This window comes from Diceros bicornis, chromosome 4 (genome assembly GCF_020826845.1).
Source record: "Diceros bicornis minor isolate mBicDic1 chromosome 4, mDicBic1.mat.cur, whole genome shotgun sequence".
NCBI lineage: Eukaryota > Metazoa > Chordata > Mammalia > Perissodactyla > Rhinocerotidae > Diceros > Diceros bicornis.
In genome coordinates this window covers 85,746,949-85,773,151 of record NC_080743.1, presented here as the reverse complement: position 1 = coordinate 85,773,151, position 26,203 = coordinate 85,746,949, and the positions used below count along the sequence as shown (strand labels likewise).

The 26,203-nt window shown below is 47.1% G+C and overlaps 1 protein-coding gene across 6 annotated transcripts in view; it reads left to right on the top strand.

Annotated features, from left to right (window-relative positions):
• CACNA1E (calcium voltage-gated channel subunit alpha1 E) overlaps positions 1–26,203 on the top strand; it is a 391,046-nt gene that overhangs the window by 73,330 nt on the left and 291,513 nt on the right. For all 6 annotated transcript variants that reach the window (XM_058539921.1, XM_058539922.1, XM_058539923.1 and 3 more), the window contains exon 3: positions 13,846–14,112. In XM_058539921.1, coding sequence (XP_058395904.1) covers positions 13,846–14,112 — 267 coding nt within the window. The remainder of the gene's footprint in view (positions 1–13,845; positions 14,113–26,203) is intronic.

The window sequence follows — 26,203 nt, the reverse complement described above, 5'->3', positions numbered from 1 at the left end:
CTAACACAGAGCGCTTCTACCCACATCATATCCGTAGAAACATGAATCAAACGAAATGAGTTAAAAACATCCCCTCCTTTTCTACCAAAGAACAAAATCTTGTACTCAAAATGCTGTGAGCTTTGCAGATTCACAGTGACCACTGTGTTTGCCTCCACTTACTGGGTCATTCATCTTGTCGTGTTATGTTTGCAAGTTGCACTTGTACCTGTGAGGTGAGGGTTGAGGATGATCTTCCTTGAGCTAAACTGATTGTCTCCAGAACAGGTTATCACTTCTAGCTTTTCCCATACAACCGTCCCAACCTGGCACAGATCCTAAGAAGTCCATGTCTTGTTTATGTCCAGTTGACTTTGCATATAGTTACCATTCACTTATTCGTGCATTAATGAATTAATTCATTCAATAAACGTGTATTCAGGGGCTGGCCCCGTGGCTTAGCGGTTAAGTGCACACGCTCCGCTGCTGGCGGCCCGAGTTCGGATCCCGGGCACGCACCGAGGCACCGCTTCTCTGGCCATGCTGAGGCCGTGTCCCACATACAGCAATTAGAAGGATGTGAAACTATGACATACAACTATCTACTGGGGCTTTGGGGGAAAAATAAAAAAAAAAAAATTAAAAAAAAAAATGTGTATTCAGTACCTGCAATGCATAAGGCAGTGCATTAGTTGCTATGGAGAATGCAAGGATGAATAAGTCAGGACCCTTGCAGTGTAGTGGGGAGAAGAGATCCACATACTACAGTATCTGAGGCAGAGGGACATAAAGTGCCCGAGGTTCTCAGAGGAGAGAGAGATTATGTTTGTTGTATCATCGCAATATGCTTCATAGAGGAGGTATTTTATGAACTGGGCTTTTAAGTCTAGTTTTTGACAGGTGGACATGGAAGAAAAGGGAAGGAAGGAAGAAAGCAGATGAGAAATGATATGCACGAGGAATATTTCGAGGTATATTTGTGGAATGGTGAGCAGTCCTGCTTCATTGGGGCGGGCAGTGAGCGCTGCAAAGTAGTAGGAGATATTGCAGGGGGGCATAGATGGGGTGGGGGTGGGGCACTTTGTTCAGTCCTGGTCCTTAAAATAAGGACTTAGATTGCATGACATTTAGCTTGCTGTAAAGCTAAGATGATAAGATCTCATGATTCCATAGTTATATTTGATAGGCACTAGAAAACTCATTTATTCATTCCATAAATAAATTTGTTTTGTGGTATTTTACCAGACACTGTTCTAGGCACAGCAGATATGACATTGAACAAGCTATTGAATTTTATTGCACTGAAGGGTGGGGATAGGGTCTGAGTTGGGCTATGCAATGAAGTGTTGTGGTAGAACCTGGAGGAGGAAGATGGGTTAGGAGGCTCTTCCCATCTTCTGAGGAGGAGGCATAAAGCTCTGAACTTGGGAGGTGGTGGTTCAGATGGAAAAGAAAGGAAGACTGTGAAAGTGGAACAGAGGGAAAAAGGGACAGGACTTGGGGAAGGGCTGGTGTAAGAGGTGGGCAGGAGGAAGAATCAAAGATGCATCCCAAGCTTTGTACCTGAGTTAGGGGAGTCTGTGATGCTGTAAACAGAAGTAGAGACAGGAAGGAGCAGTTTTGGAGGGAAAGATGATGAGTGTGTTTTTAAACCAGTAGATTGATTCACGGTGCTTTCGGGTTATCCAGGCGGAGGAGCCCATTTGAGCACTTGTCAACGTGGTACCAGACTTTAAAAAGAACAGGGCCAAAGATAAAAGGTTTGGGAGTCTTCCAGATATTAGCTTTAGTTAAAGCCGTCCGGATGGATGAGATCACCAAGAGAGGAGTGTATACACAGAGATGAAGTTAGGAAGGAGGCTCCGAGGAACGCACACATTTAGCAGGTGGAAGAAGAAAAGGGGAAGGAGAAGATGAAGGGGCAGTTAGGGAGGTAGGAGGAGAACGGTAGATTGGAAGTGCTCCTGAGGGGGAAGCAGGGAGGTGGGGAAGCCAATGCCTGCTGAGTCCCGGATGCAGCAGAATGTGTACACACTCTAACAGCCTCCAGGGAAAGACTCCGGTTTTAAAAATCCCTTGGATGTATTTAGCTGTATAAGTGTGGAGCCACCTGATCATTTTATCACTTCCTGGTGCCTCAGCCAGAGGGTGAGGAGGGAGAGGGAGGGGAGGAGGCTCTCCGGTGAGTCAGCCCCGCTGTGTGTTAGAAGTTTTGGTTAAAAGGTTTGCTGCAAGAGAAAGCTGCTTGGTTTATTTTATAATAGGTTCTTGGAGCACTGTGGCAACTACAGGACTATAGAAGCTTTTGCTTCTTTGCCCTGAGAGGTATACCACCAAAGGGAAGACATTTGGGGACTGTCTGATTGATTTTGTCTGTGCCATCCTGGATGGTTGAGTGGCTGCCTGGGGATTTGTAGCTCATGCAAAGCCTACAGTTTCCAGGTAAAGGGACTTTTTATCTTTTTGCTTTTAGCCATGGAGGCGGCTCTTTGACCCGTGGAGGGGTCACTGCTCGACCCCTATTGACTCTGGAGTGACTCTGAGCTCTTTCACTGTGGGCCCTTGCAGCCATTCGTGTCCGGCCTCAGGGTTCAGGCACACTTGCTGCCTCAGCTTGTCTCTTGAGTAAGGTGTAGTGGTAAGACGCAGCCTCTGGCATCAGGCGTGTGCTGCTTCCAGGTCTAGCTCTGCACTTACTAGCTGTGTGATCTCAGGTTAGGAACTTAGTATCTCTGATCTCAGTTGCCTCATTTGAAAAATAGTTGAAGCTAAACACACGTACCTCATAGGATTCCTGTGCAGATGAAAAGAGGTGACACATACACAGTGCTTGGTTAGACCTTCCACAAAATTAGCTATTGTTACTGCTTTGAAACCTTTTCTTTCATTTTTCTCCTTCACTCTCTTTTTGTTGAACTGTTTTCAGAATTTCTTTCCCTGTCCACCAATTACTTTTAAAAGACAAGTAATTAATTGGAAGACAATTATAACCTAACACCCCTTAGCCAGCTCTTGTCTGGCTTCCTAGGCAAATAAGGCCTTGAATGCTTTGATTGTTCTGGTATAATTCCCTTGTGGAACCAGGAACCCATCTTTTGACATCACCTGTAACGCCTGGTATCTGTCCCAGCAAATACAACAACAATACCACCCACAGTGGTGTGGCATTCTAAGTTTACAAAGCGTTTGCACACACACCATCTCAACAATCTCAACATCATTTTGGGAGCTGGGTCTTTCACCCCGGTGAGCTGGTGACTGTCTTCAGTTTTTAGATGTGTGTGTGCACACGCCAAGCTTGAAGGATTGCTTCTTTTCTTTTAACACAAAAAGCTAAAGTTTCAAAGCAGGTGGAGTGTGGGTTAAACACTGTTCTAAATGGCAGGCCTGCTGTTCGTGGGGAGGGAAAGTGGCCTGAAAGTTTAAAAATAACCTGAACATTATAGACTCCTGTGAATTCTACAGCCCGGAGCACTGAGAATCTGTGGGTGTCTTACCTGCTGGAGTACAGGCAGGAAAACAACTAGGTGAGAGGCAGGAAGATTTAAATTTGCCGAATCCTCTAGTGGCACGTGTTGGCAGCAGAAGTCTTCATAAAAAGAAAAAAGCCATACTTAATGGTCAGGATCGATATTCCTGAATGGTAGGAATGGGGCTACCCTTGGATTTGCTGAACACAGAGCACTGGATAATATTTGGGTCTGCAGTGTGGCAGACCCTCCTTTTCTGCTGCTAAGCACCATCTCCTCTCCCTTCCCTCCCTTTCTTCCCCTCCAGAGTTTGGCCGGTAGCTTTTCCAGGTCGCTGCCTGATACTGACCCACCAGGGAGCTCAGGGGTTGGGGCATTTTGGGTAGATTGGGCCATTCATTGAAAAACAAGTAAATGGTGTGCAAAACCATGTTCATCAGAAGTGAATTGTGCACAATAATATACCCTTTGGATTTTGGGAAGTTTTGAAGAGTTCAAACAGTTTTTGAAGTAGGACTCAGTGGCTCATGCTGCTCTGGGACGGTGCAGTGCGGAACTGCAGCACAGGTCAGGCTACAGGTCAGGCTAATAACAGCAGCCTGTACTGGAGTACAGTACACTTGAGAATCTCTTGTCACAGATGGTCTACCAACAGTCTCCTGAGATTCAGATAGCGGGCATTACTGTTGCCATTTTTGCACATGGGGGAATAAGGTGCAAGTCTCCTGTTTGTCTCACACTCTAATGACTCACTTATCCTGAGGCCCTTCAGTACTTGCTATAGTGTCTGGACATTTTCTTGCCTCTTGGAATTGTAGGATCATCATGAAACAAGGTGACTAGCCCAAATCTACTAATCATGTCAGTGAGAGGCCCTCTAGTGTGGTGGTGAAGACAGTGGGTTTTGGAGTTAAATCGACCTGGGGCTGACTTTCTGCTGTGTCATGTCATTCACCACCTATCTGACCTGAAGGGAATCATTTAGTCTCTTTCAGTTTTGTTTTTCTTATCTGTAAGATGCAGATTATAATAGTACCTACCACACAGGACTGTTCTGAGAAATAAGGAAAGTAAAGGGCTTAGCACAGTGCCTTGCACATAATAAGTATCTATTACTTATTTATTTATATTACTATTAACCCAATTGCCTATACTTTTCTTTGTAATTATTCTTTCCTTGTTTGATGAATGTCCATTTTTCTTTTTGTTTTTTATAGTCCTGGAATGTGCAATATGAAATTATGACTTATTGGAGAAGAGTGATTATTTTAATAAAGGGAAGATAGCATAATAGGAAGCTTTGAGTTATTATACTAGACTTGACCACTTTATATCTGGCAGAATTGTTTTAAAGAATGTGACTGAGCGATGGAGTGATTATGTGAAAAAAACAACAAAAACCAGTCTTGAAGGGAAAGGGCTGTATTGTGAGGGTGTCTTTGTGTGTGTCCAAGGCATTGGCTTGTTATGGGTCTCAGAGAGGAGTATTTCAGAAATTCTCTCTTTTGATTGAGAATTACACTTCCACTTTTCCCATTTTCAAATGGCACCTTAGGAATATTTAGAAATCTTCAGAAGAGCTTGCAACTCTTCACATCGAATGTGCTGTATTAAGCCTGTCTGAAAGATCCCGACAGCAGGGGAAGACTACTTGTGTGTGTTTGCACACTTGGATGGCAGGACTTGAGACCAGATCAGGATCTAGTGTGTGTCTGCATATCGGCAAGAGTGTGTGTGTGTCTCCTTAACATGTAATTCTTCACAAAGGAAAGAGGTATGATGATAACATTTGCCATTTTTGTAGAGTCAAGGGATAGAACCAATTAAGACTATAGTTGATTTTTTTTTGAAACAGAATTTTATTCTATGTTTCATTTTCTGTGGAAAGAGATCTGACAAGTATTCTTTATGTGGGGATCTGAATCTCTGTTTTTAATAACTGATTCCTCAAATCTTAATTCAACCACATTTTTAATTTTTTAAATTTTATTTATTTATTTTTGTTGTGAGTAAGATTGGCCCTGGGCTAACATCTGTGCCCATCTTCCTCTACTTTATATGGGACGCCGCCACAGCATGGCTTGACAAGCGGTGCATCCTTGTGCGCCTGGGATCCGAACCTGCGAACCCCGGGCCGCTGAAGTGGAGCGCCCGAACTTAACCACTATGCCACTGGGCTGGCCCCAAGCATCCTTTCTTGATATAAAGGGGAGGATGAACACTCAACTCAGAAAAAACAGCTGGAAACACCTGACAACAGAGCCGAGACTCTGACTCAGAGCCAGAATGCGTTAGGGGAAAGGCAGCCCCTCAGACAGGGACTAGCTACCTGGTTGATGCTGAAACTCTTTTTCACCAACAAGAGTTGCAGGAGACTCATTCATTCACTTGTTGATGATGTATTTAGCGAAAGCCTGCTATGAGGATAACATAATGCAGGCACTCTACATAATAAAATGAAGGGGAAGCTATGTCCTCTGCTCTTGAGAAGCTTACATGATAGTTGATGACACAAGGCAGACATAATTGAAAAATTAAATAGGAATGTACTAGTGAAGTTATATCCATGACAACAATGACAGTGAGTAAACAAACATTCACTATATGAATGATATTGAAGGTCTGTGAGTTTATAGGAGGTAGAGATCATAGAGTTGGAGAGTTTATGGAAGGCTTCATGGAGGAGGCAGAATTGAATTGAACCACACCTTGAAGGATACCTGGGAGACAGAGAAGCAGAAAAGAGGAAGGATGTTCTTGGGTCAGTCTGAAGTAGGTGCTGTGAGCAGGAGTTTTGAGGTAGGAGTGGGCACAACATGTTCTAACTATGTTAATACTATGGTATGTGGAGAGATGGTGTTAGAAAGGTGGGTTGAATTCAGATTGTCTTGAATTGTCAGGTGAAGGAGTTTGGTCATTTTTTGAGGCAGCAAGGAACCACTGAAGTTAAGTGATTGACAGGGAGAATGATGTCATATGGGTAGCAACTGGAATTTTAGGAGTGGGAACAAGCAAGCAAATGGAGGAATTAAAATAAATTCACTTTTAAACACATTGAGTTTGAGATGATAAAGGACAGTCCATATGGAGATACCCATTACCTAATTCGGCATGTGGATCCGGAAATGAGGTCAAAGGTGAGGGTTAGAGGACCAGATGTGGAAGGAGAGGGGAGAGTTGGAACTGTGGGTAAGGGTATGACCCCAAAGGGAGAGAAGTCAGAGGGACAGGAAGATCAAGGGGTTGAGGACAGACCCATGCGTGCTCCCACAACAAAGGGAGAGGAATAAGAGAAGGAAACAGACAGTGAGAAACTGGGAGGTGTGGAGATTGGGACGCGAGGAGCGGGGAACTCGAGAAGGAGGGGAGGGCAGTGGTGCCAAATGCTGCAGAGTGGTCAAGGAAAAGGAGGGGAAAGCCAGGAACACGAGGAGGTCAGTGGGGGTCTGACTGCAATTTCTGGGGAGTAGAAGGAGCAGAGCCAGCGAATGGCCTGCCCAGGTGCACGTTTCAAAACTGGCCTTAAGTCCATATCATATGGGAATGCCTTATTCACTCTGATTATTTTATACCGGGTGGGTGTAACCAGCTGCTCAGTGGAGGAGAGAGTGGGAGAGAAAGGGTGTGGTGATGGACAGGTGGCGGCTTCATCTGCTGACGATTCCAACCCCAAGAGTCCTGTAAGAGGCGAGACTGGTGGGTGCGGTGGCATCGAGTTCTCTTCCCTGGGCCTTCAGAGTTTCTCTAGGCTCTGTTTCAGCCATGAGCTGCTTGTCCTGCTGTTGGGACACTGTCTTCCCGAGGGAAGTGTGGGGATTGGATCAAGACCAGCAAGCTCAGGATACAGCCCGGGCACCCTCTCATCCTAGGCACTGCCTCCTTTGCTCTAGCACCCGACACCACGCTTGACTCGTGAGGGGCTCATTTTATGCTTGCTGAATGAATGAATCAGCCTGAGCCCCCCAGGCTGAGCCAGCTTTGCGGTGTGTGGGCTGTATTTTGTTTTCTGAGTCAAGAGGCCAAGGAGGCGGATGGATGGGCGTGCTTCCGTCAGTTGTTGGCACCCTTAGGGGCCGCTCACGCCCATCAGCAGGAGTTGGAGCTCTGCGCTCTGCGCTCTGAGGGGTAGTCCTGCTGCACTTTGCCTTGGCCTGGAAGCAAGGCTGGACCCTGAGGATGGGAGCCGAGGTGCAGTGATGGGGTAGGGATCCTGTGACTTTCCCAGGGATCCTGTGGCTTTCCCAATAAGGGTTAATGTCTATTAGGTTAAACATATTTGACTTTTCTCCAGGCTGCAAAAGAAAGGATTGAAGTGGTAATACTAGAATCTTCGTGATCCTAGATACACTGAAAGAAAATAAAAATGCTAACTGGTTAATCCAGCCCCTGCATCTTGCCTCCCCTCCACGGCCCAGGCACTCACGTTCCGTGCTGCTGGTCCACACTGCTTCTCCATACCTCCAGCGCCTTCTCTTTCAAAGGGATCTCACTGATTCCTCCCTTTTCCTGGCTGCCTCCCTTCTTGGCTCTCCCCCAGTGCTCTCTTATGGTGCACACTACATTCTGCCTGTATTGAGCCCTTTATGGGTATGTTTTTCCCTTCTCCTCTCTTAAACTGTAAGCTCTCAGAAGCTGTGCTGTCCTTGAGCCTCAGAATCCCGGAACAATGCCTGGCACCTTAACAGGGTTTAATGAGTATTCATTAAATAGCCTTATGAATTAATGAATAAGTAAACAAATACATGTCTCTCCCAGGTACCAAGGCCTTGGGCTCCTCAGATTCTGGTCTCTAATATTTTTCTTTCTTTTCTCTTGTCCCCCATTTGTCTTTCTGATCAAGTCTCAGGCACTTACACTTCTCGGCTCCTCCGTCCACCCCATACACACCAAAGCCATCCCTGGGCCGCACTTCTGAAGTCTGCTTTCAGAAACGGAAAGCTGCCAGATATGTGGTGTTTGCTGGGTGTTGCTGTGGTCACAGCTACCATAGCTGAAATGTATTATTTAACAAGCACTTATGTAGTGCTTATTGTGTGCCAGGGACTGCTCTAAGAGCTTGACACCTATCAACTAACTTAATCTTCCCAACAGCCCTATGGGACAGGTGGTATGCATTCTTAGAAATTTCACCCTCTGGGAGACTCTCTGGGAGAGGTCACGCCTTACCTCTCCAAGGTCCAAGATATGCCTATGACCAGACTCTTCAGCGAGGAAAACATTATTTTGACTTGCAGCATGTTAATAGTGGCCACACATTGGAAAGAATCCTGATCTTATTATCCAGCTCTGCTATTTCCTAGCTCTGTGCACTTGGACAAGCCCCTGACCCTCCAGGCCTCAGATAACAGAATGTGCCTCACAGTCCTGCAGTGAAGATGCAGTGAGATACGATTCCCAGGGTTGGCACCTAGGAAATATTGAGTTGTCATAAATGAATGGTTTTAAAAAACATTTTTTAGCAAAATTTGCACATCATACTTGGCTGATAGAGTGTTGGAGCTGGGAGGTTTCTCAGGCATAGGTTTGAGACATGCTGGTTCTAGGGACGGACATTATATAAAGATGTGAAGTTATGTTTTCACCCAAGTCAGGGCTGTAAGGTATTGTGGAAGCCACCAGCCTCCCAAGATGTCTGCATTGCCATAACGCTCCACTGCTCTCCTATGAATGTGCACACGGTCTCCTGCCAACTTTTTTCTTGAGAACTCACTCCCAACCCTCTCTGCATTTATGTTCCTTAGAGCAATGCTTTGCATAAGAGTCTATTTCTTAGAAAAGCTCAACAGGGGAAAAATAGAACAAAAAGGTCTCCGATAGCTTATGCCTAAACTATCTGAGTGTAACAGGCATAGTAGGGGGAGATGAGGAAGCCGGGATGGTGGGAGGGGCACATGCCTTTTGGATGAGGCTAGATTTGCAGACTCCTCAGTGATGGGCTAAAATCTCATATGAAGATGGCCCAGGGCCTGATGGATCTGGGAAGAGCTTTGTGAATGGGAGAAGTGGGCAAAGTGCTTCTCCAACTTTACCACTCACGTATATCCTTCTTAGTACAAACTCGCATGGCCTGCCAGGTCCAGGGGAGCGTGGCCACCTGATTTCCTTCCTTTTCCAGAGGAAGCTGGAGGGACCTCGTACCAGTCGCCTCCTTTCCTGCTTGTACTTCGGATGGTACACTAAAGTAGAGGGGCCACAGGGTGAATGCATAGGATTAATAATCTAGGAAAGTTTTTCACTTGCTTCCTCAAATCCTTTTGGGTTTCTACTTTGCAGGTCACTACTTGCAAAAACACGTAGAGCCTTTGGCTCCACCATCTTAACTTGTGTGTGTGTGTTGACCTTGTGGCCAGTGTGTGGGGCTGCCCTTTCCAAGTACTGTGAGATGGGCCGGCTGCATTGTGGTGAAATCTGGGGCTTCGACCTCAACAAAGTCCCATCAGGAAGTAGAAGGCTGGTGACAAGAGGTCACCTCTTTAGGAATGTCTAGGCGCTGAGGTGTGGTGCCTGGGGTGCTGGGCTGCCAGGGACCTGTGCTCACAGCGATGTGCTCACAAGTGACCAGTAGATGGTGCTCTGACAACAGGAAAATACCGTTACTGTCCCTCCTGGGCTGGAAACGGATTTTTGGAAACCGGCTTCCAATCAGAGTTACGACGAATTGCTGATTTTGTACATTTCCATTTGTGGGTCTTTCATAGGACAGTGGAACTAGGGACACCACAAGGAGAATGCCCACCAAATTCCCTTACGAAGAGCATTATGGTATTGACCTGATCTTGGGGTTTTCTCAGGATCCCCCTGGGTGTTGAGGGCAGTAGACGTGTTCCCAGTTAGGCACCTTCCCAGCAGGGTCCCAGGAGCATTTGCCCAGTGCTCACATTCAATTTGAGGATGGTAAGCACAGCATTTCCATAGGTTTGGCGTGATCGTATAGTTTTTTCTCTTGACAATGAACAATTTGGAATTACACTATTACTGCCCTGAAGAGACTAGCCTGGATCTTAGAAAGAGCCATGAAGTGGAAGTCGGAAGATCTTTTAGAAGTCCAGAATCTCCCTCTTATCAGTTGTGGGCAAACTACTTAATGTTTCTGAAACTCTACTGATTTGTCCACCAAATCAGGGTCATAATACATGTGGTGCCAGGCTGACCTCTGAGGTTTGGAGTGAGGTTTATATAAACTGAAAACTATTAAATACCCATAAGATATGATTCAACCATTAAAACTGTAGCCCTCTGGGGGCCGAGAGAATGGGGGCATTGGAGAGCATGAAAGAGGTTCAGAGATCTCAACAGTCTCAAGAGCTGTGACAGCCAGGTGGGGGGTGGAATATGAGCGTGTGCCTTCCTCCCAGCATTACTGCCCTTAGGCCAAGTCCATTCCCCAAACCATTTATGCCGTCATGTTTGTTTCTGTCCCCTTGGGCTGCACCCTCCAAATATTCCCATTTGATACCTCCCTGACAGAGGGGAGGCACTAGGGTGCCTAGTGCTCAAAAATATTTGTCAAATGAATGATTTGAATGAATTTTGTGCTATGGAGTATGGTCCTGCCTGAAAATGTGGATTTGATCATTTCTGAGAGCCCTTTCTAATCCTATGTAGTTTATAGGGTTAGTGAGACAGCCATTTGTGACTGATTCTAAATGACTAACAGGCTGATGGGACAGCACGGTTCAGAGCACCACCTTCCCTTCCTCTCCTTTCTGCCTAGGTATTCAGACAGAAAAAGACCCTCCAGTTAAGGTAGGTAGAAGGACAGAGTGTGGCAGGGAGGTGAGATCAAAATACTAATTAGAGCTGACTCACCCTGAATAGTAATTTGGCCTGAAACCAGCTCCCCTGAATCAAAAGGTCAGCACGCTGTCCCCAAGGGCAGCAGTGCCTCCTGGGGGTGGACACGATGAGACCATTCCTGTGGATCTCCAGTACCCAGAGAATTTCCTTCACACATACACATATACTTGCATACATTTTCACACAATAGACCCCTGCCAGTGCTCACATGGCCTTGCCCACACAGACACATCCGCGTAGGAACACACAAGCCTCTCACTCAGATGTCATCTCTCTTCTCACCAGTTAATCTCACAGACAGAGCTACTGCCTTTCACGCTCAGGAAGCCACACTCACCCATGACTTCCAGCCTCTGGGCTTTGGTCAATCTCTGTTTTCTTCCTCAGCCCCTTTCTCCCGCCCTGCTCTTCCATTGCTCAGGTGGGGAAGGTTTGGACAGGACTATGTGTTGAGGCCAAGGCAGGGAAAAGCAGAGGAAGGTGTGCTCCAGCTAGTGTGGACATGGAAGGGGCAACTGGTACCTGACCTCAGGTTAAACCAGAGTCGCCTGTGGGGAAGTGTTTGGTCGCTAAACCTAGGGACTCCTTCTCTGGGGCCTGGAGTCCACCTTTCCCACTTCTGCAGCTCAGATACTAACTCTGTTTTTTCCTTCATTAATGGGGTGGCCTTGAGGAAGTCAGTGGAGCTGACTTGAGGGCAAAAGATGGGAGGGGGAGGATCCCCGATGGTTAAAATTTTGAGAAGGGTGGTTTTAGCCCAGAACTCACCATCTAGGGCCACAATATCTGGACCACCCTTCCAGGGATGGACGCACAGGGCTCTGCTAGAGCTGAACCCCAAAGCCCGCCCCACATTGCCCCGTTTGGAAGGCGAGGGCGGAAGCTCCCGGTGGGAGCTAGCACCAACACCAGAGTGCTGAGTCCCCAGAGGTCCTAGCGTCCCTCACGGGACCTCCAGGCTGCTAAGTGGGGAGACAGGGAGAGGCTGCAGCCTTCTCCGCGGAAATCACTGGGCAGCGTTCGAGACTGTAAGGTGGGGAGAGGTGGCGAGGGGGCCCCGGTGCGCAGCGCGTAGCCCGCAGCGCGCAAAGGCTTCGACTCCCCGTGAGGGCGACCGCGGGCCTGGCCCCGCGCCGGGCACGGCCCCGCGCCAGGCACCTCGCGGGACACAGCAGTGGCGGGCGCCTCTCGGCGTGGACGGAAGGCGCGAGTGCGTGCGCGCGTGCGTGTGCGCCCCCGCCGGGTCTCGGCTCTCTTGCGGAGACTCCGCCGCTCCGCCAGCTGCTCCCGCCTCTTTCCTCTCGGAATTACTTGGGGAAAGGCGACTCTTCCTTGGACCTTTGCAGAGGTGGCCTACTACCCTCTGGCTCAATAAAACAGTAAACCAAACCAGCATCCCAGGAACCTCCAGCCGCGGTTGGCCAGGGTCTTTCCGGCTCCATCCCCGCCCCTCGCGTCCTCGCCGGCCCCGCCCCCGCTTCTCTTGGCGCTCCAGTGCGCGCCTCGCTGCGCCTCTGCGCTCCGCGCGCTCTCCCCCTCCTCGCCTTCCAGATATCTCTGCTCCACCGAGGGGGGCTGTCAGGGTGGAAAAGAAAGACCGAGTCGTTAGTGAGGAAGTTCGGTCCTTGGCCAACTCAATGTCAGGCCACCGCTAGGCTCGGCTGCAACCTGTTCCTCCCTCGCCCAAGTGCTCGCCCGCCGCCCGCCCGCTCCCGCCCTCTCCTTGGCGCAGCCGCGGATCGCTGTTGCATGCTGATCCGGGGAGGCAGCGGCGGCGAGCGCTCCGGGCGGATGCTGGCACTTGGGCTTGGCTGCTCGCTGGATGCTGCTCAACTTCTTTCCCAAGCGCAGGAGCTTTGAAGTCATTTGTTCCTCTCCGGTTGGATCGACTTCTTATTTCGATATTTTGGGCGTTGCGGTTTACGCAGGAACCTCAATACCGCGCTCCCCTCCTCCCTCTCTCTCTCTCTCAACCTTTGGATGCGTCTGTACTGGCAGATTTAAAGACCCAAGTCTTGGCTGTGGAATTTCTTAAATGGACTTGCAGGGGCTGGCGTTATAAAGCATGGCACCATAACCCCATCGTTGCCTTTTCTTTTCTTTTTTTTTTTTTTTACAAAAAGTTCTTTTGTTTTCATTTTTCCCCTCCCCCCACCAATAAATCACGAAACTGTTACCTAGCCGGCCGGTGTCTGCCTCTCTCCCAGAACTAGGTGGTGCGTCTGCCAGAAGAGGAGCTATGTTTGAAGAGCAGCCTGCTCCACCCCTCTCCTCTCCAGTCCCTGAACGCCACCACACACTGGCATTTTGAAAAAAAAAAAAAAAATTGCCTCCAGAAACTGAGCACCCCCAAGCCCTTCCCCCCCTTTTTTTCCTCCTTGAGGAATGGAGCTTCGCAGAGGTTGTATTTAGATTCAACAGTTCAGAGCGGCGGGGTTGCTGCTGCCGCCTCTCCGAAGAGCTCGCGGGGCTCCCCGGAGGCGGTGGTCCCCGTGCCCGTCTGGATGCTGCTCTGAGTCTCCGTGTGTCTTTCTGCTTGTTGCTGTGTGCGGTGTTCGGCCGCGATCACCTTTGTGTGTCTTGTCTGTTTAAACTTCAGGATGGCTCGCTTCGGGGAGGCGGTGGTCGGCAGGCCGGGGTCGGGCGATGGAGACTCGGACCAGAGCAGGAACCGGCAAGGAACCCCCGTCCCTGCCTCGGGGCCGGCGGCCGCCTACAAGCAATCGAAAGCGCAGAGGGCGCGGACTATGGCTTTGTACAACCCCATTCCCGTCCGGCAGAACTGTTTCACCGTCAACAGATCCCTGTTCATCTTCGGAGAAGATAACATTGTCAGGAAATACGCCAAGAAGCTCATCGATTGGCCATATCCTTTCTTGCCCACCATAACTCCCCTCTCTCCTTTTGCATTTCTTCGGGTGAGGGGGGAAACCTAGCATGGAATTTATCCCCCATCCCCTTCCTGGTGCCAATTTAGCCCCGTTGCTGAAGTGCACTCTTTACTTCGGGACATCTAAGGGGCAAGCTTGGTGCCTTAGAGACCAGTGTGAGCACTAGTGTTTTTCAAGGTAAGACTTTGGTTTTTGATTTTTCCTATGTGGAAATCTCTAGCGTCCCTGGGTGCATGGTGTTGCGGTGTCTGCCCCTTCCTTGGCTGGGCTTTGTCTCATTCCCAGGACCCCCCCAGGCCCTTCACATAGAATGGGTTGCCCCTAATCTCAGGCTTTCTTTCATACTCCATCTCCCTTTTTCCTCTCTGAAGCCACCCTCTCTGCCCCCAGCCCCACCAGCTAGGGAGACACCTGCACCATCTCCCTATATGTAAGTCGAAGCTCCATGAGGGGATTTATCAGTTCAGAAGCTTCAAAAGTCTGGGCCAAAACCCTGTGGACAAATAGACAAATGATAAATCAAACAGGTTTGGCTGGGGACCCAGCTAACTCTGGGGACTATGTGAAAGTGGAGTGAATGAGTGTGCCAGGGGAGGCAATCTCTAATGACACAGCCCAGGCAGCTCAGAACTGGAGTTCTCTTCTCAGCCAGGGAAGAGCAGTTCAGCAGGGCCCATCCTTTCCTTGGTCCTGGGTTGGATACTCCTGCCTCTTAATTCTTGATCCATCTGATCTGCTGGATCCATCTGATCTGTGCATCTTCTGGGCCTCAATTCATCAGCTGAGGGCTGCATCAGCTGAGCCCAGAGGTGTGCAAGCAAGCTGTCTCTCCCTAGTTCCAAAAGAACTGCTCTCCACAAAGAGCTGGTGGGGGTGTCTCTGATGGTGGTGGTGTCAGGGTGAACTGGGCGTAGAAGGAGCTTCTTTGCAGGTTTAATCAAATGCACCAAATGCAGGCTGTTGATTAGGCATCTCACTGCCTTGTTCTTCACTAAGATTTTGGGCGTGTGGCAAGGTCTTTGGGATTTGGGGGTTGGTGGGGTGGTGAGGGGGATTGGTAGGAAGTAAGCCAGGAGGTGGTGTTAAATATGGAGGTAGGCTTGGAGACATGGGACTTTGGTGCTCGTCGAGAGAGATTTCTTGGGAAGGATGCACCTGCAGAGGAGGCCCCTCCTCTTCTTCCCTATCCTCCCTCCTTCCCACCTACACCCTCACTCTCCAGGTGTGCAGCAGTGAGACAGCTGGGGCCCCGGTGGGTCTCTAGTATCAGTGAGGCACTCCGCTCACTTCCCCCAGGGCCTGGGCATCTCCCTGCTACCCCTATCCCAGCCTCTGGCCTTCTCCTCCTTCCTCCCTAGTTCCCTGCCTCAGCAGCACCGCGATTGGCTGGCGCATGGTGCTTCTAGGCAGCACCCCTCATTAGAAACGAAGGAGCATCTCTAAGCAGATATTCTTCCTGCTGCTGCTGGCATCCTCCCACAACCACCTCTGGCTGGGCTTCCTCTCTCCTCCTCCTTGCGCTCCCCTCCCCCTCCCACCCCCACAGAGTGATCCGGGGCCATACTGTGCCTGAGTTAAACGTATCTAGGGTGGGGGTATTGGGGAGGGGGAAGGGTCCAGTCTCTGCAGTCCCGCCTGCCGATGCGCTGCACAAAGCAGACAGATCTCATTGTGTTGCGTGCTGCGGCTGCAAACACTCCTCTAGTCAGGTCTCTGCTGATTTCCCCAGCAGGGCCCCCCACCCCGCCCGCTTTCCACAATTCTCTAACATTTCCCACCCTCCCGGTGCTGCTCTACTGTGCCCCTCTCTTAGGGGCGTGTTTACTCAGGCGCCGTCCGGTTTCCTTGCGGTGGCTAAAGCCCCCCAGCCGCCCGCGGGTGGCAAAGTGTGCCAGCAGACATCGTTGGCACCTCGGACAGCGCCATCGAAACTCTCCAGGCCCCCAGGGCTGCACGATCACCTGATTTCAGCACCTTGGGTACTTCCGGTTTGGCCCAGGCTCAGGGGCTGGAAATGCACCTTACCTACACCACGCGGTCGCCCATATTCACGTTTTCTCTTCTGCTGCAAAGACACCGCCTTTCCACCAGGCGCTGCGAGCGCAAGGTGCGACTGTGGGTTTTATTCCGCCCTTTCCTTGTCTTTGGCCAGGATGGACCAAAGAGTCAAAGGAAAGACTAGGAAGGTGATTTCAGCATGTGCTCAGTGCCTTGGCCGTGAGCCCCGTCCCAATGGTCTCTCCTGTCCCCATAGTTGCAAGTTTTGCAGTGGTTCTACAGTGTGTAGGCTGCTGTAACAGTGTTCAAAGAACATCTGCTAAGGTGTGTAGAGGAGCCCAGTTGGAAAATTTAAAATACACCAGGTTTGCTTTTTCCTCCTGGCTGTACAACGTAATTGATTAATGTATTTCCCTGGTGATGACCATTTGGAAACATTGCGCTTCTGTGGGTTCTGCGTTTTCTCCAATACTGCATCTAAGTTTCTAGTCACTTCCCTCCCTTTCTAAACATCCAGCTTCCTGAAATATCTTGCTGTTTCTTACTGGGAGTCAGTGTGAGTAGAGGTTACCAGTCCAGTTTCAAATCCCAGTTCCTTCACCAGGTCTGTGACCTTGAAAAGTTACTTCAGTATTCTGTGACTCAGTTTCCTTATCTGTAAAGTGAGGATGATGATAATGAGTTCCTGGGAGAATTAAATGAGTTAATATATGTCAAGTTCATACAACATTGCCTAATTACCCAGTAAACACTACCTGTTATTTATTGTTAATGGAGTCCTTCAGAAATTTCAGAATATCTGGGTGGGGGGGGGGCTTAGTTCTAGGTGAACTAAGTCTTTTAAATTTTTGCCTCTCAAAGAGAGCTAGGAGCAACATCTGCATCACCTGGGGGCTTGTTAAAAATTCAGAATCCTGAGCCTCACTTCAGACTTACTGAATCAGATCTGCATTTTAATAAGATCCCCAGGTGATTAGTATGCACATTAAAGTTTGTGAAGTACTTCTCTGCTCTTTTAAGGGCCAGATTTTTGGAAAAAAGGAAGGCTGTTCAGAAAACATGTCAAGACCTGCTTTGAATTGACATATGAACATGCGACATGCTTGAGGATTTTGATTATTTGTGCACTATGCCTCTTGAGATCTATCGTTTATTGGCTGCAGAGAGTCACTGTAGGGCTAGGAGGAAAACGTGCACTTCTGTGTGCTCTGTTAGTGGTCTCAATGCTGCATATTACTGGTCTTTAATCAGATTGGCCTGAAAAGATCAGTTAAATAAAAGGAATTAATTTAATTTATACTCGTAGGACCCTCTGGCTTGGGTGGACTTGGGGGTAACCTTATCCAGTTATTAATAGAGAAGATCTAGTTCTTATGGGAAGAAATGCCTAAGATAACCCAGATTTGGCATGAAAGATGGTGGCAAGTCAACAGCCCACTCTGAATGTGTTTCATTTTTCTTGGAAGCTACATCTGCATAGGAGGATAATTTTATTTTCTTATGGCACTCTCTCCTGCAGTGGATACCATAACCTTTTGAAAATGCTAATCTGATTTAAAATGTGATATTACGTTTTATATGATTCCTCCTTTTCTTTCTTGTTCATCTAATAAAAGAGTTCTCTATTTCTCAGGGAATTGGCTTCTTTGTCATCCCGTGGTTACTGTGCCATATGCTTACCCGCTCTAACCCCTCTGTGCCCAGGCCCAGGCCCTGTGGACATACAAGATCTCCCTCATGGTTTGTGAGATGCCCCACACTTGTTTGCACTTTTCTAGGTTGGAGGATGAAGGGAAGAAATGGTATGTCTGTCTTGGAGACTCTGTGCTGTTGATGGGCAGTGGGAGATTTTTTCCCCACTGATGGTATGGGTCATCTCAGCAGGGGAGCATGTTTCACGTGGAAATGAACAGGGTTTAAAGTAGGAAGATCAAATGTGTTCGTAGCCACTGAGATGATGAAGCTCATTATAATGAACCTGTGGATATTTGTCCATGATTTCTTATTGCAGAGAATTTCGTTGTAGCCCCAGAGGACTCTGGCTTTGGGTCAGAGGTTATGTGCTTTATTATGGTGAATTTCCCATTGTAAATTGTCCAGTTATTTTGGAGGATTTTGGTGAGGATTACTGAAAGCTTTAGTTCCCAAATCTCCCATTTTGGCGTATACTTTTCTCCTGCTTTGGTTGCCTATAAATATACAGCACCTTGCAGGATAGTAGACTGTAATCCTGGCAAGAATTCCAGGTTTGATGTAACTCTAATGGATCATGAGTCAGAGCGCCTGGATTAGGGCAGAGGGTGGCAGCTAACAAGGACGGAGTCTGTAATTATATCCTATGATCAGATAATGCAGAAAGGCTTCAGTCTCATGTGTACCTGGGCACAGATGCAGACAGTGGAACAGATAGCGACTGTAACCGACACTGAGGCTGCAGGATAAAGGTCTTCGTTTTCTGAGGCTCCCAGGACAATCTCCAAATTGCCTGCTGGCTTTGCCCTTGAAATGAGGTGTGGGTCATGTTTCCTGTGGAAAACAGGCTGTGACTTGTTGTGGGGACGCGTTGTAATTGGGATGCAGCCTGGAAAGTGAGTTGGAGTGAAGGAGTTTGACAGAAATGAAAGGACTTGAGGATGGGGACAAAAATATCTTGGATGTGATAGTTTTCTCTGTTGCTTTGCATGTCATTATTACCCCACTTGCTTTCCCTGCAATAGATGCCATGTACACTATGAGTTAAAGGAGGCAAAGGAAGATAACGAGAAGAGGCCTCCTTTTTATCTTCTTCTGAAAGATCCAGACTCTGGAATTATTAGCTCGATCCAAAATTGCTTATCTCTTTTTAGCTGTAGAAAACGTAGGTGCTTTTTTTTTCCCCTTCAAACTCTGCTGCATTTTCCCCTCTTTATAGAAACATCTGGTTTCTTTCCATCTTCATATTCGTAGTTAAAATAAAACTGAGTCAAGATTTCTTAAGCTATCAGAACTCTTGCAAACCCTTGACTCTTGTGTTCCATCAGCAGATCAGCAGCCTCCTTCATGTCATTTGCAAGGCTGCCTGGGAAGCTGCAGCTTGTCAAAGCCCGGCCTTGCGATCCAGCCCGTCAGAGGCAAGTCTGCTGATCTTATTTTGTTTATCACTGACCGCAAAGACATGAAAGAGGGAACCTAAACGTGCCTGTAATTAATACCCTTTTATTCAAGGAGAGCGATACCAGGCCCTTTTCTTCGCTTTCTCTTTCTGTTCAGTCCGCGCCTTTTCATCTCTCTATATTTCTCCCTCCCTCATTTTTAGGGTCAGCCTTTGTGAATAATGCATTACATGTGTGGGATTTTCCTAGGATTTTCAGAAAAGGAAGGCTATTTGTTTTCCTCTTGGATATGAGAAAGGCCAGCTTCACAGATCAACTTTTTCCTCTAAGTCCGCTGTTTTTTGCAGTGGCACTAGGACACAAGGAAAAGGTAGTTGGGGAAAATAAATCTCTTTTTGCGTGCTTTTTCTTGCTGATTTTATAATGACTGGCTCCTACCCAGGCCTGCTACATTTGGGTGCCCCATAAATATGCAGCGACTCCCCTCCTCTCCTGAGAGGACGTGGGTAACAAAAAGATATTTATGTCCCCAAGTACTTGTCGCTCTGAGTCTGCTTGTCATCCTGGGTCTTCATGCTGATAAAGGCCGAGCCACTGAGCTAAAAAGCAGGCTTCTGTAATCTTTTCTTTTCCAATTCCGGTATGAATTCACATAGGAATTGGGGAGGGGATGAGCAGCCACCGAATTAGTGTATAACTCCCCCCCCCCCCCCCCGCTGCACGCACACCACTTCTCCCACCACTGCCATGTGACTTCTGAAGCAGTCCTTTTCAAAGAGGGATAAAAGTGCCAGAGACCTGTGTCAATGCTTCTCTCCCCAGCGTTCTAAACCTACACAGAGAGGACTCATGTGTGGGTTCACTGGTTGTGTTTCCAGCGTCACTCTTAATTAAGGACAGAAAGTACAGCACAAAGTTTTTAGGCTCCTCCAACCTCGTGGTCTCTTATGTCTTAAGCCTACTTCGGGGAGATGTCGATGGTATATTTTTGCTCACTCAGTACCCCGAGTATGCTTACTTAATTTTCCGTTCTCTGCATCTTTGGCCAGTCTTTGGCTGTAAACCCTGATGAGTCCCCACGTCCCCATCTCTGGAAAGCAAGCTATAGCTTGAAGTTGTGTCCTTAGGAGGGGGAAATGGGTCAGATTAAGGAGAACAGCAGTGAATGACTTTCAAAGCTGTCGCTTACCAAGTAGCTCCCCCACCCCGCCCCTGGCAGAGCAGTGGGTACTACTCAGGAGCTGCTTTTCTTATTGTGTTTTGAGTTCCAAGTTTGTAGGATACACAGTTCCACTCTTAGCCCTCTTGAATATTAAAAAGAAAATGAAAGCCTGCAGTAGACCCATCTTTAAAGCAGTAGTTCATCCCAAAGGCAAGTAGGCAGGGCTTGGTAATGTGACTCAGGCCAGGCTCCAGCTACAGGCTCCTGAGCTCCAGCCATGTGGTGAGCTTCAGGAGAGGCCCTGCCTGGCCCCTGGACCGAGTGTCTTTTTGGCTGTGGGTGGGTGATTTGAATCACTGTTGCAACTCTGCATAAATTTGAGGCTATTTTTTTTTGCTGCATTTGGTCCTGCTACATCTGTTCCCCCCTTCTCTGGAGAATTTGGGAAGCCTGTTTCAGATGTGTGCCTTAGCTTTCTGGAGGCTTGTGTTGTTAAAGTAGGAGTAGGGGGTGGGAAAGGGGTGCGTGTGTGGGGAGGATGTCTCTCCCCTTTAGGGGAGAGATGAAAAGGATGTGGCTAAACAGTGAGTAACGTTCAAGGGGAAAGGAAGAAATGCTCTGGTCCATGGTCAGGAACGAGGCTCATGGTGATCAGACTCTGCTGTCATTTCCGTGGCCGAGATGCAGGGTGCTCTGTGGCTTCGTGGACCCGGGAAGAGGCTCTGTAAACTAGTGCCAGGAGGAAATTAGTCCTCACAAGTCTTTCCCAGGCTTCAGCTTAGCTGTAGGTATGAAGTTTTTCAAACTTTCTGTGCCTCTTTCTCGATTTCCACGCCATTGTCTCATGGGGCTGGTCAGAGTCAAAAAGCATGAAATGGATTTTCAACAGTCACTCACTAACGTCCTGGCAATTTCCAGCTGTATGCTGTTGGGAACGATTTTGCTGCTGTTCCGTCGGTGACTTTTCTTTTCAGCTGGTGATTTCTGTCAGCATCAAGGCTAATTCCTCATTTAGTTTCTTCGTGTTGAAGTCATCCATACGCACTCTGCCTGGGTCATCTACACACTGGTTCTCAAACATCAGTGTGTCTCAGAATCTCCTGAAGGGCTTGTTAAAATACAGACTATTGGACCCCACTCCCAGAGTTTCTGATTCAGTAGGTCTGAAGTAGGCCCTGAGAATTTGCATTTGTCACAAGTTCCCAGGTGACACTGATGCTACTGGCCTTGGAACCACTCTTCTACACAGTTTTGTTATCTGCCCGGCAATGCCTTTAGAGAAGGCCAGTCTTACAAACTGCTCGGGAGATTCTCCATCCCAAATCTCTCTCCCGTATACTTGCCCAAAGCCCTGCTGCTCACAAAAGCTTGTTCTTTGCGTTCAGGGAGTGAGTCTTTCAGACTTCTCTATCAAAATGTAGGTGATCTTGGGGGCGGGGACATTGTAAGCTAATATATGACATTATCAACTTAGAGTTAGGTCGTCTTATTCTTTCTGGCCTTATAACCTAGAGCAGGCTCTTCTGAGAATTGGCATAGGACATGCCCCATTTAATTCCAGCACCTAACACAATGCTGGCACTTGGTGGGCATTCGGTAAACTGTCGTTGGATGATCTACTTAATCGGTTACTACTAATTCACAACAAGCATCCATGAAGTGCCTATTATGTGCCTGGTGTTGGACTGACCTGGACCTGTAGGACCAGCTGTGGCTCTAGCTGGGGGAGAGGAGGTTGCTAGGAGGTAGTAAGGGCGCTGGGTGGCTGGGAGGGATTGAAGGGTCATTACATGGGAGTTTGGAGGTTGTCATAGACAAGCTTTACCTACTTCATGGTCTTGCTAAGGATCTCTCCAGTTTCTCTATTACCAAACACAGGCTGTGAAAAAAGTACATCGTGTTTGTTGTTATCTGGCATTTTGTTATACAGAACTCTGTATTAATTGGCACCCAGAGATCCATAGCATAATAACAATTGAGATTTGTACTGATGGCCCCTAGACACTGCAGAAGGCCGTAGCACTTTCTAAGTATCACCAATGAGGCATCCATTACATCATGTTCGACGTGGTTTCAATGGTGTGTGCACTTTATAGTAGTCAGAGCTTTCACAAATTATAATCCATATTGATTATATAAAGTAGCTCTTTATCACTTTTTTGGTTAAATTAACCAAAGCGTTCTTCTCCAGCTACACCAGATGACAGAGGAATTGCTGCCTTGTTCTAGAAACCAGTCCTTTCTGCTCTAGAAATACTGTAGGACCTGGAGATGAATCCTGGTGCAATTGTCATGTCATCTGGTGGTGGTTGGAACAACGTCATTATTTTTTTAATGGATTGATAGCTCAGCAGGCTTTGGATTTACTGGGCAAGTTCTCCAGCTGGTAAGCTGGTATTACATCTTGCTGGTGTGCTTGTTTCTGTAGGCTAGTGTTGAAAATGAACCACGAAGATTTCCTAGAGAGCTTCTGATAGGCATCTCAAGAGATTGACAGATGATACTTTCCCCAACTTGACTGATTATCCAACTTTTGTGCTTTGGGCTGTTTCCATGCTCTTTTTTACTCCCATCTCCTTTCTCTTTGATCAAGGTCAAGGGACTTTTGACTTGAAACTGTTCAATTGCAGGGTGATGGTCTTTGGTGCCTAAAGCTCTGGAACTTTAGAGTTGGGAATGACCTGAGTGGCTGTCTAGATAAAATCTAGATGACTCTTTTTGGAGTACTGGGACTGTTAGGTCCCTCCACTACAGTGTTTATTTGCTTTCTGTATTGGGATCACAAATCCTATTGAAATCTGATCGATGTAATGGACCCCTCTTTTCTGAAAAATATACATATAATTTTGCATTCTATTTCAGGGGGGTCCATGGATCACCATTTAAAAATGTTGACTGTGTCAGAAAATTCCCACATTCTGGGATGTTGGGATGCTGGGCCATCAGAAATAGTGACTCCCAACCCAACATCAGATCCTTCAGGTACAATTATGACAATAACTCCATGTAAAGAAGCTACAGAGATATGTTTGTGCTAGTGCATCAGCCAGACCGCCATGATAAAACACAAACATTCTAACCAAAGGGCGTTAAGTCAATACAGAACTCTTTCTACATCACCCTGATAGATGGCTTCAAGCTTCCAGTGACAGTGCTCTTCTGTTATCAGAAAACTTAAGGTGTAGAAAGTTGAAATATTGCTCCTTATAGCTTCCACCTGCTTGTTTTTCCCCGTTTCTGTTCTGTAAAGTAATACAGACCCAATCTCCTTCTTGTTCACTTAACAGTCCTATGGCACTGAACAGTGCTGTTGGCTAGAACCTTCTGTGATGAAGGATATGTTTTTGTCTGTGTTGTCCAATGTGGTAGCCACTAGCCACGTGTGGCTCTTGAGCACTTGATGTGTGGCTATTGTGACTGAGTACTAAATTTTAAAATTTTATTTAATTTTAATTAATTAAAATTTAAATAGCCACACGTGGCTAGTGACTCCAGTACAGGACAACAGAGGTGGAGAGGATAGATAATGAGTCAGAAATTCTCACTCCTGTCTGGGTTCTGTCATTTGTTTGCTCTGTAACTGGCAAGGTTCCCCTAGCTTGCTGTGCAGGGCATCTCATGATCCACTGTACCCATGGCTGCAGGTTGCCTCCACCACCGTAATTACCTTCTCTCCAACTGTTCCAACGACTGCTAATGCCTGAAGGCACCATCCTCTCTTAGGCCTATGTGCCTATACTGCTACCTCTGCCTGGAACGTCTTCTCTCTCTCCCTGTGACTTCCTGGCTTTGACTATTCTCAGAGGTCATTTCCTCCAGGAAGCCTTCTTTGATTTCTCTCGACAGAGTAAGTCCAACTCTCTCTTCTAGGCTCCCATGTGGCATCTGGTTTATTACTTTATTGTAACACTTACCATATAGCTTTCGTATTGGTTTAAAATCCCTTCAAGGGAGGGGTCATTATCTATTAGTTTTTTAATTACCAGAACATAGAACAGTGCTTATTGAGATTTAGCATATTTGTTTAAATTAAATTTTTCATTTTATTTTTTTTAAGAAATGAGATTCTATTTTAGACTTGAGTTGAGGTTGTAGTCAGCTAAAAACCCTGGATCTTTTCATGTGAATTGATGACACAGTTAGTTTTCCCTCACTCTGTTCTCATTCAATTTAATTTTTGAAGCTAAATTTGGAACTCTGTTTATTTCAACTACCTTTTACCTCCTTGCTTTTGAGTGGGGCCAGGGAATTAATGTTCATTGAGTATCCACCAAACTTCAGAGTCCCTACATTTAAACAAAACAACAATCCAATGAGATAAATGTTATTATCCACATTTTAAATATGCGGAAACTGAGGCCAAAGAAGATTAAGTCACTTGCCCAAGGTCACCACTAGTGAACTTGAACCCTAGTGGTCTGCCTCCAAAGTTTAAATGATTTCCAATACACATTGTCTCTAGACTCTGCTGTTTAATGAGTGAGCTCTCTACCCTGAGCTCTGCGTTGTCTGCAGCCTGGATAAGCATGCGCTTTATGCTTTGTTCAAGTAATTAATAAAAATATGGTTAGAATCGGGGACCCCCCTTCTGTGTATCATCAGTACATTGGTCAGTACTCATCACCTGTTCAACTTTTCTCGCATTTTCTGGACTGCTTTAACCAGTTGACATGTCTGTTTTGTCTGTAAGAATATTGTGTGAGATCTCCTTGTCACATGCTTTGCTGAAATCAATACACACTTTTGTAACAATTTTGTGTCTATTTTAGGCTAGGATCTAGTATCTTCCTTTCTCCAAAGTTCACCCTAGATATCGTTTTCAGAGACTCACTTAGACAATATTTTATTTTTTTACTAGACGATCGCAGTGTCAAACTCTAGCATCTCAGAGTTGAGAGATATTAGACATCATCTCGTCCTTGATGAAGGCTTTGCCCTAGAGTTTAGGATTTACTAGTCCCTGCTTGGAAGCATTCGAGTGTCATGGTTAAAAACATGGCCTCTTGATTCATATCTTGGTATCATCTCCACCACTTCCTAGCTGTGTGCCTGGGGGAGCTGCTTAACCTTGCTGTGCCTCAGATTCCTCAAACATAAAATGGAAATAGGAATTTTACCTATAGGGTGTATCTTATAGGCTTTTTATGCAGAGCAGATGAGACAACACATTTAAGATGTTAGAACAATGTCTGGCACATAGTAAGACGTGAATAAATCTTAGTTGTTAGCATCTGCTTAACTCTGGATGAATCAACATTAAATTTCTGCAGCTAAAGGGGCAGGCCCGGTGGCACAAGCAGTTAAGTGCGCTTGCTCCGCTGCGGTGGCTTAAGTGCGCGTGCTCCGCTGCGGTGGCCTGGGGTTCGCCGGTTCGGATCCCAGGCGCGTGCCGACACACTGCTTGGCAGGCCATGCTTTGGCGGCGTCCCATATAAAGTGGAGGAGGATGGGCACGAATGTTAGCCCGGGGCCAGTCTTTCTCAGCAAAAAGAGGAGGATTGGCAGATGTTAGCACAGGGCTGATCTCCTCACAAAAGAAAAAAAAAAAAAATTTCTGCAGCTAAGTTTTCTCCTTCTAACAATACCATCTAGTTTCTTCTGACTCTTGTCAGGTTTCTAACCCCAGCGCTGCCAGATAATCAGATAATGTTTATGTGACCTCGAGTAGGTCTTGTGACCTCTCTGAGCCTCAGTGTCTTCAGGTGGAAGGTGGAGATCGCTTTTCCTGCCTTACAAGACTGCTCCAAGGTAGCTTCAGCTAATGTGTATGAAAGCCCTTTGTAAACATGCTAGCTATTAGGACTAGTGTTAATG